This window comes from Rhinoraja longicauda, chromosome 8 (assembly GCF_053455715.1).
Source record: "Rhinoraja longicauda isolate Sanriku21f chromosome 8, sRhiLon1.1, whole genome shotgun sequence".
Classification (NCBI taxonomy): Eukaryota; Metazoa; Chordata; class Chondrichthyes; order Rajiformes; family Arhynchobatidae; genus Rhinoraja; species Rhinoraja longicauda.
Window position 1 is genome coordinate 2,229,510 of NC_135960.1, and position 14,642 is coordinate 2,244,151.

At 47.6% G+C, this 14,642-nt stretch overlaps 1 protein-coding gene across 2 annotated transcripts in view; it reads right to left on the bottom strand.

Moving 5' to 3' along the window:
- dnpep (aspartyl aminopeptidase) overlaps positions 1 to 14,642 on the bottom strand; it is a 56,218-nt gene that overhangs the window by 23,420 nt on the left and 18,156 nt on the right. For both annotated transcript variants that reach the window (XM_078404353.1, XM_078404355.1), the window contains 5 exons: positions 12,390 to 12,478; positions 10,570 to 10,683; positions 10,319 to 10,444; positions 8,990 to 9,114; positions 4,333 to 4,417 (listed from right to left, as the gene is read on the bottom strand). In XM_078404353.1, the coding sequence (XP_078260479.1) occupies positions 4,333 to 4,417; positions 8,990 to 9,114; positions 10,319 to 10,444; positions 10,570 to 10,683; positions 12,390 to 12,478 (539 nt within the window). The remainder of the gene's footprint in view (positions 1 to 4,332; positions 4,418 to 8,989; positions 9,115 to 10,318; positions 10,445 to 10,569; positions 10,684 to 12,389; positions 12,479 to 14,642) is intronic.

Genomic DNA, 14,642 nt, shown 5'->3' on the forward strand with positions numbered 1-14,642 from the left:
CCGGAGAAACCCCACACGGTCACAGGGAGAATGTACAAACTCCGTGCACACAGCACCCCTGGTCAGGATCGAACTCGGGTCTCTGGAGATGCGAGGCAGCAACTGCTGTGTCACCGTGCCGCCCTTAACTGTCTATCCTATTCCCTGCCTCTCATAATAGTATCTGTGCATCTGATAGCAGTCTCTTAATAGAAACATAGAAAATAGGTGCAGGAGCAGGCCATTCCGCCCTTCGAGCCAGCACCGCCATTTAATATGATCATGGCTGATCATCCAAAATCAGTACCCCATTCCTGCTTTCTCCCCATATCCCTTGATTCCATTAGCCCTAAGAGCTATATCTAACTCTCTCTTGAAAACGTCCAGTGAATTGGCCTCCACTGCCTTCTGTGGCAGAGAATTCCACAGATTCACAACTCTCTGGGTGAAAAGGTTTTTCCTCATCTCATTCCTAAATGGCCTATCCCTTATTCTTAAACTGTGACCCTTGGTTCTGGACTCCCCCAACATCGGGAACATGTTTCCTGCATCTAGCCTGTCTAATCCCATAAGAATTTTGTATGTTTCTATAATATCCCCGCCTTAATGTAACCACGATTCTGACCACTGGGGGGGGGGGGGGGGCGGCATGGTGTGGTGCAGCGGTAGAGTTGCTGCCTCGCGTCTGTACGGAGTTTGTACGTTCTCCCTGTGACTTGCATGGGATTTCTCCGAGATCTTCGGTTTCCTTCCACACTCCAAAGACGTACAGGTTTGTAGGTTAATTGGCTAGGTGTAAAATAGACAATAGACAATAGGCGCAGGAGTAGGCCATTCAGCCCTTCGAGCCAGCACCGCCATTCAATGCGATCATGGCTGATCACTCTCAATCAGTACCCCGTTCCTGCCTTCTCCCCATACCCCCTGACTCCGCTATCCTTAAGAGCTCTATCCAGCTCTCTCTTGAAAGCATCCAACGAACTGGCCTCCACTGCCTTCTGAGGCAGAGGATTCCACACCTTCACCACTCTCTGACTGAAAAAGTTCTTCCTCATCTCCGTTCTAAATGGCCTACCCCTTATTCTTAAACTGTGGCCCCTTGTTCTGGACTCCCCCAACATTGGGAACATGTTTCCTGCCTCTAATGTGTCCAATCCCCTAAGATCCCCCCTCATCCTTCTAAATTCCAGTGTATACAAGCCTAATTGCTCCAGCCTTTCAACATACGACAGTCCCGCCATTCCGGGAATTAACCTAGTGAACCTACGCTGCACGCCCTCAATAGCAAGAATATCCTTCCTCAAAGTTGGAGACCAAAACTGCACACAGTACTCCAGGTGCGGTCTCACCAGGGCCCGGTACAACTGTAGAAGGACCTCTTTGCTCCTATACTCAACTCCTCTTGTTATGAAGGCCAACATTCCATTGGCTTTCTTCACTGCCTGCTGTACCTGCGTGCTTCCTTTCAGTGACTGATGCACTAGGACACCCAGATCTCGTTGAACATCCCCTCTTCCTAACTTGACACCATTCAGATAATAATCTGCCTTTCTATTCTTACTTCCAAAGTGAATAACCTCACACTTATCTACATTAAACTGCATCTGCCATGTATCCGCCCACTCACACAACCTGTCCAAGTCACCCTGCAGCCTTATTGCATCTTCCTCACAATTCACACTACTCCCCAGCTTAGTATCATCTGCAAATTTGCTAATGGTACTTTTAATCCCTTCATCTAAGTCATTAATGTATATCGTAAATAGCTGGGGTCCCAGCACCGAACCTTGCGGTACCCCACTGGTCACTGCCTGCCATTCCGAAAGGGACCCATTTATCCCCACTCTTTGTAAAATTGTCCTGAGTATGTGTAGGGTAATGTTAATGTGTGGGGATCGCTGGTTGGTGTGGACTCAATGAGCTTGTTTCCGCGCTGTATCTCTAAACTAAACACTGTTTCTCAATATACATTGGATTTTCTCTATCCTCTTTGACCCACTACCAAATGATCTCGCAATTTATAATCGAGATGAGTATCATTAGATCACTTCTCTTATCCCTCTGGGGAAGCAAGCTTAGTTGACAAGGTCAGTACGTACTGCGCTTCGTTAACTGAGCAGCTTAATGGGACATGTCTGGCCAGATAAGAACTAGTTGCCATATGTGGCTCTTGATTTACATAAGCACCGTAATCCATAATAAGGCAAATTACTTTCCCCGGACAACAGTAAACCAGTTCAGTTTAGTTTAGTTTATAGATACAGCGTGGAAACACGCCCATAACCCCTGACACCCGTACTAATCTAGAATCTATCCATCTCTGCTGTAAAAATATCCATTGACAGCCTCCACGGCCTTCTGCGGCAATTAATCCCACAGATTCACCACCCTCTGACTAAAGAAATTCCTCATCTCCTTCCTAAAGGAACGTCCTTTAATTCTGAGGCTGTGCCCTCTGGTCCTAGACTCTCCCACTAGTGGAAACATCCTCTCCACATCCACTCTGTCCAGGCCTTTTACTATGGCCCTTCAGTATGGATGAGTTGGGCCAAAGGGCTAGTTTCCGTGTTGTAGGACAATGACCCTAATCCACATCTAAAACCCTCTTAAATGCCACTATCACATCTGTCTCCACGACCACCCCTGGCAACGCGTCCCTGGCATCCAACACGCTCTTGTGTAAAACTAAAAACTTGCCCCACACATCTCCTTTAAACTTTGCCCCTCTGACCTTAAAGCTTTTCCCTCTTGTCTTTGATTTTTCCACCCTGCGATAAAAGGTTTTGCCTACCCTCTCTTATGTGTCTCTGTTCCACACAGCATGAACACGTTATAGGGCAACACAGTGGTACAACGGCACAGTTATTGCCTTACAGCACCAGAGACCCGAGTCCAATCCTGACTACGGGTGTTTTCTGTACGGAGTTTGCACGTTCTCCCCGTGATTGTGCGTGTTTTCTCCGGGTACTGCGGTTTCCTCCCACAGTCCAAAGAGGTACAGGTTTGTAGGTTAATTAGCTTCGGTAAAAAGAAATTGTAAATTGTCCCTAGAGTGTCGGATAGGGCTAGTGTACGGGCTGATCGCTGGTCAACACGGAATAGGCGGGCTAAAGGGCCTGTTTTCACGTTGTATCACAAAGGTCTAAAAGCCATTTGGCCCAAGTTATCCATGCCAAACTCGATGCCCCATCGTAGCTAGTCAAACCTGGCCGCAAGGGCGGTCACGGTGGCGCAGCGGTAGAGTTGCCGCCTTACAGCGAATGCAGCGCCAGAGACCTGGGTTCCATCCCGACTACGGGTGCTGTCTGTACGGAGTTTGTACGTTCTCCCCTTGACCTGCGTGGGTTTTATCCAAGATCTTCGGTTTCCTCCCACACTCCAAAGACGTACAGGTTTGTAGGTTTATTGGCTTGGTAAATGTAAAAATTGTTCCTAGTGGGTGTAGGATAGTGTTAATGTGTGGGGATTGCTGGTTGGCGCGGGCCCGGTAGGCCAATAGGCCCTGTATCTCTAAACTAAAGTGGACCATATCCCTCAAACGTTTTCAATCCATGTGCATGACCAAGTATTGGTGTGGGATTTGAACATACACAGGTGCTGTATTGTTATAGAAACATAGAAATATAGAAAATAGATGCAGGAGTAGGTCATTTGGCCCTTTGAGCCAGCACCGCCATTCAATATGATCATGGTTGATCATCCAAAATCAGTACCGTTTGTGTTTTCTCCCCATATCCCTCCATTCTGTTAGCCCTTAGAGCTAAATCTAACTCCCTTATCCCATTATACAGATGCTCCTCGACTTACGATGCTTCGACTTACGATATTTTGACTTTATGATGGTGCAAAAGCGATACATTCAGTAGAAACCGCACTTCAAATTTTGAATTTTGATATTTTCCCAGGCTAGCGATATGCGGTACGATACTCTCTCGTGATGCTGGGCAACGGCAGCGAGCCACAGCTCCCAGTCAGCCTACCGGCTAGGATGTTTGGTAGGTTAGGTGGCTATGATGTTCAGTAGGTTAGGTGGCTATGATGTTCAGTAGGTTAAGTGGCTATGATGTTCGGTAGGTTAGGTGGCTATGATGTTGGGTAGGTTAGGTAGTTATGATGTTGGGGAAATTAGGTGGCTATGATGTTCAGTAGGTTAGGTGGCTATGATGTTCTTTAGGTTAGGTGTATTAAATATATTTTCGACTTGCGATATTTCCGATTTACGACGTGTTTATCGGAACGTATCCCCATCGTAAGTCGAGCAGCATCTGAAATTCTCTCAATGTCACCAGCCACATTAGTCTACAGAGGCCGAGTCTATTGTTGAATTGGTGTATTGCGGACAGGGTGCTTTACCATTAGGTTGGCGTCACAGGCGTTACCGGTTGACTTCCCTCCCGTCTCCAGCTGTTCCTGCACAGCTGTGGCAAGGATCGGCACCCTTGAAAGACAAAAACGTTAGTGTTAGAAAACCAGAAAGCTGAGGCTTTATAAGGCGCTGGTAAGGCCGTATTTGGAGTATTTAGAAACATAGAAAATAGGTGCAGGTGGATGCCATTCGGCCCTTCGAGCCAGCACCACCATTCAATATGATCATGGCAGATCATCCAGAACCAGTATCATGTTCCTGCTTTCTCCCTACATCCATTAGCCCTAAGAGCTATGTCTAACTCTCTCTGGAATACATCCAGTGAATTGGCCTCCACTGTGATCTGTGGCAGAGAATTCCACAGATTCACAACTCTCTGGGTGAAAAAGTTTTTCCTCATCTCAGTCCTAAATGGCCTACCCCTGATTCTTAAACTGTGACCCCAAGTTCTGGGCTCCCCCAACATCATCGGGAAGATTTTTACAGCATTTAGCCTGTCCAATCCCTTAAGTTAAATTTAAAAATTGTGAGCAATTTTCGGCACCATATCTGAGGATGTGCTGGCTCTAGACAGGGTCCAAAAGAGGTTTACAAGAATGATCCCAGGAATGAGTGGGTTAACATATGATGAGCGTTTGTCAGCAATGGACGATTACGCGCTGGAGTTTGGAAGGATGGGGGGGGGGGGCCCAGCCAGAACAAGGAAATTCTTACTTGCAGCAGCACAACAGAATAAGTAAACACCAAACTACGTAAACAACAAGAGAAGCAACAAACTAGATTTCTTAACCTACCTGATTAAGAAAGACTCAGCACTTCAACTCCCCCTCCCATTCACAATCTGGCCTTTCTGGCCTGGGCCTCCTCCATTGTCAGAGTGAGGCCCAGTGCAAATTGGAGGAACAGCACCTCATATTTCGCTTGGGCAGTTTACACCCCAGTGGTATGAATATTGACTTCTCTAACTTCAGATAATCCCTGCTTTCCCTCTCTATCCCCTCCCCCTTCCCAGTTCTCCCACTAGTCTTCCTGTCTCTGACTACATTCTACCTTTGTCCCGCCCCCTCCTCTGACATCAATCTGAAGAAGGGTCTCAACCCTTCTAAAAGATTAGTTAAAACAAATGTAAGTCCCTTGCAGTCAGAAACAGGTGAATTGATTATGGGGAACAAGGACATGGCAGACCAATTGAATAACTACTTTGGTTCTGTCTTCACTAAGGAACCAAACGGCAGCGGCTGACTAGCAGTCTGTCCGTCTTTTTTTTGTTGTGTGTCGGTGTTGGGATGGTTTTTATATATTTTTTTTGGTTGTGTATGTGTGGGAGGGGGTGGTGGTGTGGGTGGGGGGGGAACTTTTCTCTTCCTCACGGCGCGGGGTGCGGCTCGGCTGCGGGGCCTAACATCGCCCGCTGTGGCTCGGCCGCTGGACTTTACATCCCGGTGCGGCTTGGCCGCTGGACTTAACAGTGCCCGGTGCAGCTCGGCTGCGGGGCTTAACATCGCCCGGTGCAGCTCGGCTGCGGGGCTTAACATCGCCCGGTGCAGCTCGGCTGCGGGGCTTAACATCGCCCGGTGCAGCTCGGCTGCGGGGCTTAACATCGCCCAGTGCAGCTCGGCTGCGGGGCTTAACATCGCCCGGTGCAGCTCGGCTGCGGGACTTTTCACCGCTGGTGCGGCTCGGCTGCGGGGCTTAACATCGCCCGGTGCAGCTCGGCTGCGGGGCTTTTCATCGCTGGTGCGGCTCGGCTGCGGGACTTGACATCGCCCGGTGCGGCTCGACCACGGGACCTAGCTGCGCAAGGCTTGGTCGCGGGCCTTTCATCGCCCGGTTCGGCCGCGAGACGTTTCAGCGCCCGGTGCGGGGACTGTGCGGGTCGGTCGGGGACGAGCTGTCTGTCCGTGGGCGTGGGGAAGAGAGTGGAAGTTTTGTTGCCTCCATCACAGTGAGGGGGTGTTTGGAGTCACTGTGATGGACGTTTGTGTTGGGGTTATGTGTCTTGTGTTCTTTTTTTTTTTCTATGACTGCTATGTAGTTTCGTTCGGTACTTCGGTACCGAACGACAAATAAAGCTCTGTTATACTGTTATAAATAATCTGCCGGAAATAGCAGGGGACCGGGGGTCAAATGAGATGGAGGAACTGAGTGAAATCCAGGTTAGTCGGGAAGTAATGTTAGGTAAATTGAATGGATTAAAGGCCGATAAATCCCCAGGGCCAGATAGGCTGCATCCCAGAGTGCTTAAGGAGGTAGCCCCAGAAATAGTGGATGCATTAGTGATAATTTTTCAAAACTCTTTAGATTCTGGAGTAGTTCCTGAGGATTGGAGGGTAGCTAATGTAACCCCACTTTTCAAAAAGGGAGGGAGAGAAAACGGGGAATTACAGACCAGTTAGTCTAACATCGGCAGTGGGGAAAGTGCTAGAGTCAGTTATTAAAGATGGGGTAGCAGCACATTTGGAAAGTGGTGAAATCATTGGACAAAGCCAGCATGGATTTATGAAAGGTAAATCATGTCTGACGAATCTTATAGAATTATTTGAGGATGTAACTAGTAGAGTGGATAAGGGAGAACCAATGGATGTGTTATATCTGGACTTCCAGAAGGCTTTCAACAAGGTCCCACATAAGAGATTAATATGCAAACTTAAAGCACATGGTATTGTGGGTTCAGTATTGATGTGGATAGAGAACTGGCTGGCAGACAGGAAGCAAAGAGTAGGAATAAACGGGTCCTTTTCAGAATGGCAGGCAGTGACTAGTGGGTAACCGCAAGGCTCAGTGCTGGGACCCCAGCTATTTACAATATATATTCATGATTTGGACGAGGGAATTGAATGCAACATCTCCAAGTTTGCAGATGACACGAAGCTGGGGGGCAGTGTTAGCTGTGAGGAGGATGCTAGGAGGCTGCAACGTGACTTGGATAGGTTAGGTGAGTGGGCAATTGCATGGCAGATGCAGTATAATGTGGATAAATGTGAGGTTATCCACTTTGGTGGCAAGAACAGGAAAGCAGTCTATTATCTGAATGGTGGCCAATTAGGAAAAGGGGAGATGCAACGAGACCTGGGTGTCGTGGTGCACCAGTCATTGAAAGTAGGCATGCAGGTGCAGCAGGCAGTGAAGAAAGCGAATGGTATGTTGGCATTCATAGCGAGGGGATTTGAGTATAGGAGCAGGGAGGTTCTGCTGCAGTTGTACAGGGCATTGGTGAGACCACACCTGGAGTATTGCGTACAGTTTTGGTCTCCTAATCTGAGGAAAGACATTCTTGCCATAGAGGGAGTACAGAGACGGTTCACCAGATTGATTCCTGGGATGGCAGGACTTTCATATGAAGAAAGACTGGATAGACTCGGCTTGTACTCGCTGGAATTTAGAAGATTGAGGGGGGATCTTATAGAAACTTACAAAATTCTTAAGGGGTTGGACAGGCTAGATGCAGAAAGATTGTTACCGATGTTGGGGAAGTCCAGAACAAGGGGTCACAGTTTAAGGATAAGGGGGGGAAGTCTTTTAGGACCGAGATGAGAAAGTTTTTTTTCACACAGAGAGTGGTGAATCTGTGGAATTCTCTGCCACAGAAGGTAGTTGAGGCCAGTTCATTGGCTATATTTAAGAGGGAGTTAGATGTGGCCCTTGTGGCTAAAGGGATCAGGGGGTATGGAGAGAAGGCAGGTACAGGATACTGAGTTGGATGATCAGCCATGATCATATTGAATGGCGGTGCAGGCTCGAAGGGCCGAATGGTCTACACCTGCACCTATTTTCTATGTAACCCAAATCGTCACCCATTCATTCTCTCCAGAGATGCTGCCTGTCCCGCTGAGTTACTCCAGCATTTTGTGTTTACCTTCAATTTTAACCAGCATCTGCAGTTTTTCTTCCTAGACTAGTTTGTGCACTCAATTTGAGCAAGCTAGGACTTTATTCCTTGGAGCGCAAGAGGAATGAGGGGTGATCTTGTAGTGGTGTATAAGACCATGCAAGGAATAGATCAAGTAGCCTCTTGCCGAGTAGGGGAAATCAAGAACCAGAGAACATAATCTGTCTGAAGAAGGGTCTTGACCCGAAACATCACCCATTCCTTCTCTCCAAAGATGCTGCCTGTCCCGCTGAGTTACTTCAGCATTTTGTATCTATCTTTGATTTAAACCAGCATCCTCCCTACACACCAGAGGACAGAGGTTTGAGGTGAGGGGGGAAAGATTTAATAGGAACCTGAGACGTAACTTTTTGACACAGAGGGTGGTGGGTGCGTGGAACGATCTGCCGGAGGAGGTAGTTGAGGCAGGGACTAACATAACATTTAAAATATATTTAGGCAGGTACGTGAACAGGACAGGTTTAGAGGGAAAGGGGCCAAATGCAGGCAGGTGGGACTATGCAGATGGGACATGTTGGTCGGCGTGGGCAAGTTGGGCCAAAGGGCCTGTTTCCACTTTGTATCACTGTGACTCTAGGAGCAGGGATCCGCTGGGTCCTAGCGCCGGCTGCTGGAGGACTGGATAGCAGGGTCCTAGAGACCACTCCTGTGCTGTATGACTATACATCTTCATGGTGGGACTTGAAGGCCTAGACAGGTGAGGCAAGGGGGCAGAGAGAGGTGGTCTTGGTGTGTTTTAAGGATCACGTACGTACAGGTGAGTCTCCTTGTTGGGTCCGAAGCTTTCGTTCATGTCTCGCTGCAGGTGGATGGCCAGGTGGGGGATGCGAAGGATGGGGTCACGCAGGTGGATCAGGCGTTGCTCCACACCAGAGTCGGTCTGGCAAGAGAAGAGAAACACAGTAAATCAGGTCCGCCGTGAAAATCCAGTCTATCAGTTTAGTTTATTGTCACGTGTCCCGAGGTACAGTGAAAAGCTTTTGTTGCGTGCTATCTACGCTTGGATAGAGCGGATGCGGAGAGGACGTTTCCACTAGTGGGAGACGATAGGACTAGAGGTCCTAGCCTCACAATTAAAGGATGTTCCTTTAGGAAGGAGATGAGGAGGAATTTTATTAGTCAGAGGGTTCCATTAATCAGTGGAATTCATTGCTGAGGTACGGTGAAAGTCGTTTGTTGCGTGTTGACCAGTCAGCGCAAAGACAAAACATGATTACAATCAACCCATTTTCAGTGTACAGATACATGGTAAGCGAATAACGTTTAGTGCAAGGTAAAGCCAGTAAACCAATCATAGATAGTCCGAGGGTCACCAATGAGGTAGATAGTTGTTCAGGACTGACAAGTTAAACTGATCTCGTCTGCCTGGGAGTGATCCCTCTATTCCCTGCATTTCCATGTGTCTAACCAAAAGCCTCTGAAACACCACTGTCGAATCTGCCTCCACCACCACCCCTGGCAGCATGCTCCTGCCACCCACCACCCTCTGTCTTGCAAAACCTGCCCCACATACCTCCATTAAAGACGGCACAAGAGCGCAGCAGGACACGTTAGAGACAGGAAACATGCTCCCAATGTTGGGGGAGTCCAGAACAAGGGGCCACAGTTTAAGAATAAGGGGTAGGCCATTTAGAACTGAGATGAGGAAAATCTTTTTCAGTCAGAGAGTTGTAAATCTGTGGAATTCTCTGCCTCAGTGGAGGCCAATTCTCTGAATGCATTCAAGAGAGAGCTAGATAGAGCTCTTAAGGATAGCGGAGTCAGGGGGTATGGGGAGAAGGCAGGAACTGGGTACTGATTGAGAATGATCAGCCATGATCACATTGAATGGTGGTGCTGGCTCGAAGGGCCGAATGGCCTCCTCCTGCACCTATTGTCTATTGCAGCTGTAGAGTTTTTGCCTTTCAGCGCCAGAGATCCAAGCTTGACCCTGACAATAGGAATCTGAGAGGTTTTCGCTGTACCTTGGTACACATGACAATAATAAACCTATGCTCACTTCAACCTGACTGGGTGGAGGTTCGAAAACATGGACGGACATGCTCCGGGCATCACTTCACCAGGAACGTACAAAGCCAGCTCACCTTCACCAAAACCCTGCCGGCCACGGTGAGGTCCCGGTCAAACCAGGTGTTCCAGATGCCACCACCGTAACATTCCACCCCCACCTGGAGGTAACCCGCATGCGTCTTCTTGGACCTGACCTTCACCTGGTAACGGAACCAAATTCATAACATTGACAAACAGTTAAAGGGTCAAGTACAAAATTCCCTCCTGCACCTCCACTCCCTCTGTGTATCATCGAGAGTTACACCGGCCACTGTTCTAAACTCACCCGTAAACAGGGGCTGTCCGTGTGTGCGCCGACCATGCTGAACCCATTGCCTGCCTTGTACTTGCCTCCCACAGCAAAGGCGATTAAAGTTGAGTAGTTCCTGGTCATATAATACTGTTTGAAAACAAACAAGAGTAACACATGGTTCAGTCGGCAAGAAGATTTACAGTCACAGAATGATACAGTGTGGAAACGGGCCCTTCGGTCCAACTTGCCCACACCGGCCAACATGTCCCAGCTACACTAGTCCCACCTGCCTGTGCTTGGTCCATATCCCTCCAAACCTGTCCTATCCATGTACATGTCCAACTGTTTCTTAGACTTTGGGATAGTCCCAGCCTCAACGACCTCCTCTAGCAGCTTGTTCCATACACCCACCACCCTTAGTGTGAAAAAGTTACCCCTCAGATTCCTATTTAATCTTTTCCCCTTCACCTTGAACCTATGTCCTCTGGTCCTCGATTACCCTACTCTGGGGCAAGGGATTCTGTGCATCTACCTGATCTATTCCTGTCACGATTTTGTGCACCTCTATAAGATCACCCCCCATCCTCCTGCGCTCCATGGAATAGAGACCCAGCCTTCTCAACCTCTCCCGAAAGCTCACACCCTCTAGTCCTGGCGACACCCTTATAAATCTTCACTGAACCCTTTCAAGCTTGACAACGTCTTTCCTATAACATGGTGCCCAGAACTAAACACAATACTCCAAATGCGGTCTCCAAATTGCTCCCAACATGACATGCAATTTTTGGTATGAGGGCTTCAGAACTCCTTTGTCCATACAATGAGAGAATTGTGCCTTTGATACAGACTTTCTAACAGCAAATGATAAGTACCAAGTCCTTAAAATTCAGGACCAGGGGATTGGGTGAAAGAGTCATAGAGCCATACAGCATGGCGGGCAGACAAGGAGAGGGACAATAATAGGTTGAGAGGGGATCTTATAGAAACATATAAAATCATAAAGGGATTGGACAGGCTAGATGCAGGAAAATATTCCCGATGTTGGGGGAGTCAAGAATAGTTTAAAAATAAGGGGGAGGCCATTTAGGACTGATATGAGGAAAAACATTTTCACCCAGAGTTGCAAATCTGTGGAATTCTCTGCCATAGAGGGCAGTGGAGGCCAATTCACTGGATGTATTCAAGAGAGTACGATCTAGCTCTTAGGGCTAATGGAATCAAGAGATATGGGGAGAAAGCGGGAACAGGGTACCGATTCTGGATGAACAGCCATAATCATATTGAATGGCGGTGCTGGCTCAAAGGGCCGAATGGTCTACTCCTACACCTATTTTCTATGTTTCTATGTAATAGTGATAGGTCTGGATAGAGTGAATGCGGAGAGGATGTTTCAATTAGTGGGGGAGTCCAGGACCAAAGGCCAGAGCCTCAGAATTAAAGGACGTTCCTTTAGAAAGATGAGAAGGAATTTCTTTACTCAGAGGGTGGCGAATCTGTTGAATTAATTGCTGCAGAAGGCTGTGGAGGCTTCTTCAGACAGTCTGAAGAAGGGTCTTGACCCGAAATGTCACCCATTCCCTCTCTCCTAGATACTGCGTGACCTGCTGAGTTACTCCAGCATTTTCTGATACCTTCGATTTGTACTAGCATCTGCAGTTATTTTCCTATGTAAACTAAATAAAGCTTTTCACCTCGGTACACATGGCAATAATAAACCTAAACCTCTTTAACTGAGTTTGACAATGGCCGTGGTGGGATTTGAACTCCTGTCTCTCGGGACGGCTTTTGATGGAATCTCCCAGCAGAAGTAACTGCCGTTTGTGTGTTTGCCCCGTCACCACGCCACCCCTCACCTTGCTGGCAAGTTCCACATTCCAGTGATCGGTTTCCTTCAGCTCCTGGAAGCCAGCGGATCGCAGGCGCTGCTTGCAGGCTTCAACAACTGCAAGAACAGAGGTGAATGATACTTCAATAACTGCAATAACTTCAATAACTGCAAGAACACAGGTGAATGATACTTCAATAACTGCAATAACTGCAATAACCTTAATAACTGCAGGCAACAGAGCTGAATGATACTTTATTGTCACGTTTAGTTTAGTTTAGAGATACAGCGCGGAAACAGGCCATTTCGGCCCACCGGGTCCGCGCCGACCATCGATCTCCACACATTAACACTATCCTATATCCACGAGGGCCAATTTTTATATTTACCAAGCCAATTAACCTACATACCTTTACGTCTTTGGAGAGCGGGAGGAAACCGAAGATCTCGGAGAAAACCCTCACAGGTCACGGGGAGAACGTACAAACTCCGTACAGACAAGTCACAGTGATAATCTTTGTTTTACACACTCAAGGTATGGCAAAGAAAGGGTGCCGACAAAGTTACACCAGGTTGTCCTTTATTCTCCCCCCCACAGCGGTTCCCCTACGCCTGGTCCTCCTTTATTTTCTCCCCCCTCACGACGTTTCCCCCACGCCAGTTTCTCCTTTGTACAGAAGTGAGGATTTTAAAATTTAGATTTAGAGATGCAGCGCGGAAACAGGCCCTTTGGCCCACCGAGTCCGCGCCGTCCAGCGATCCCCGCACATTAACACCATCCTACACCCACTAGGGACAATTTTTTTTTGTTACATCTACCCAGTCAATTAACCTACAAACCTGTACGTCTTTGGAGTGTACAGGAAGGAGTCAGTCACCTTATGCAGGAATACCTACCATTCAATAATAACAAGGAACTGCAGATGCTGGTTCATACACACAAGGTATAGACACAAAACACTGGAGTAACTCAGCGGGTCAGACACCATCTCTGGAGAAAATGGACAGGTAACATTTTGTGTCTTCTGCTATTGCATGTGTTTCCATGATGACGACATTATACGAGTGATGAATTGGGGAATATTATTTGAGTTATGCTGGCCACACTGTTTATAACGGTGGCGCAACGGTAGAGTTGCTGCTTTACAGCGAATGCAGCGCCGGAGACTCAGGTTCGATCCTGACTACGGGTGCTGTACTGTAAGGAGTTTGTACGTTCTCCCCGTGACCTGCGTGGGTTTTCTCCGAAGTCTTCGGTTTCCTCCCAAACTCCAAAGACGTACAGGTATGTAGGTTAATTGACTGGGTAAATGTAAAAATTGTCCCTAGTGTGTGTAGGATAGTGTTAATGTGCGGGGATCGCTGGGCGGCGCGGACTTGGTGGGTCGAAAAGGCCTGTTTCTGCGCTGTATCTGAAATATGAAATAAAATAATAAAAAATAAAGTGATTTTGATCGGGAACTTGAGAACCACTGAAAAATCACTTTGGAAATTGGCAACAGAGGAATAAAAGCTGCCTTGGACTGAAACAGTCTTTGTGGGGAACAACATGTGTCCATGTAACCTCCCCACAGTAATCTTTCCACTTTCCCAGTGGAGAAAGAGGAAGATTGAGAATAATAAATATTTGGATATAGAGATTTATTTGTTCCTTGTATATCGGCAAGAGCAAGCGCAGGCTTGGTGATCGTTTCGCTGAACACCTCCGTTCAGTTCGCCCAAACCTACCTGATCTCCCGGTTACTAAATACTTTAACTCCCTCTCTCATTCCCATGTTGACCTTTCTATCTGGGACCTCCTCCACTGTTAGAGTGATGAGGCCCAGCGCAAATTGGAGGAACAGCATCTCATATTTTGCTTGGGCAGTTTACACCCCAGCGGTGTATTGACTTCTCTAACTTCAAGTAACCCTTGCTTTCTCTCTCTCTCCATCCCTCCCCCATCCTAGTTCTCCGACTAGTCTGACTGTCCCCTCATTACATTTTATCTCTATATACTTCTTTGTCACCTTCTCTAAGCTAACAATGATCTATTCTACATTTTCCTTGACCTTTGTCCCCTTTGATGTCTCGTTTTCACACCTTACACTTCCTTATCTCAGTGTCCCTCTCCCCTGACTCTCAGTCTGAAGAAGGGTCTCTACCTGAAACGTCACCCATTCCTTCTCTCCAGAAATGCTGCCTGCCTGAGTTACTCCAGCATTTTGTGTCTATCTTCACTAGAGTTTAGAAGGATGATAGGGGATCTTTTCGAAACATATAAAATTATTAAAGGACTGGA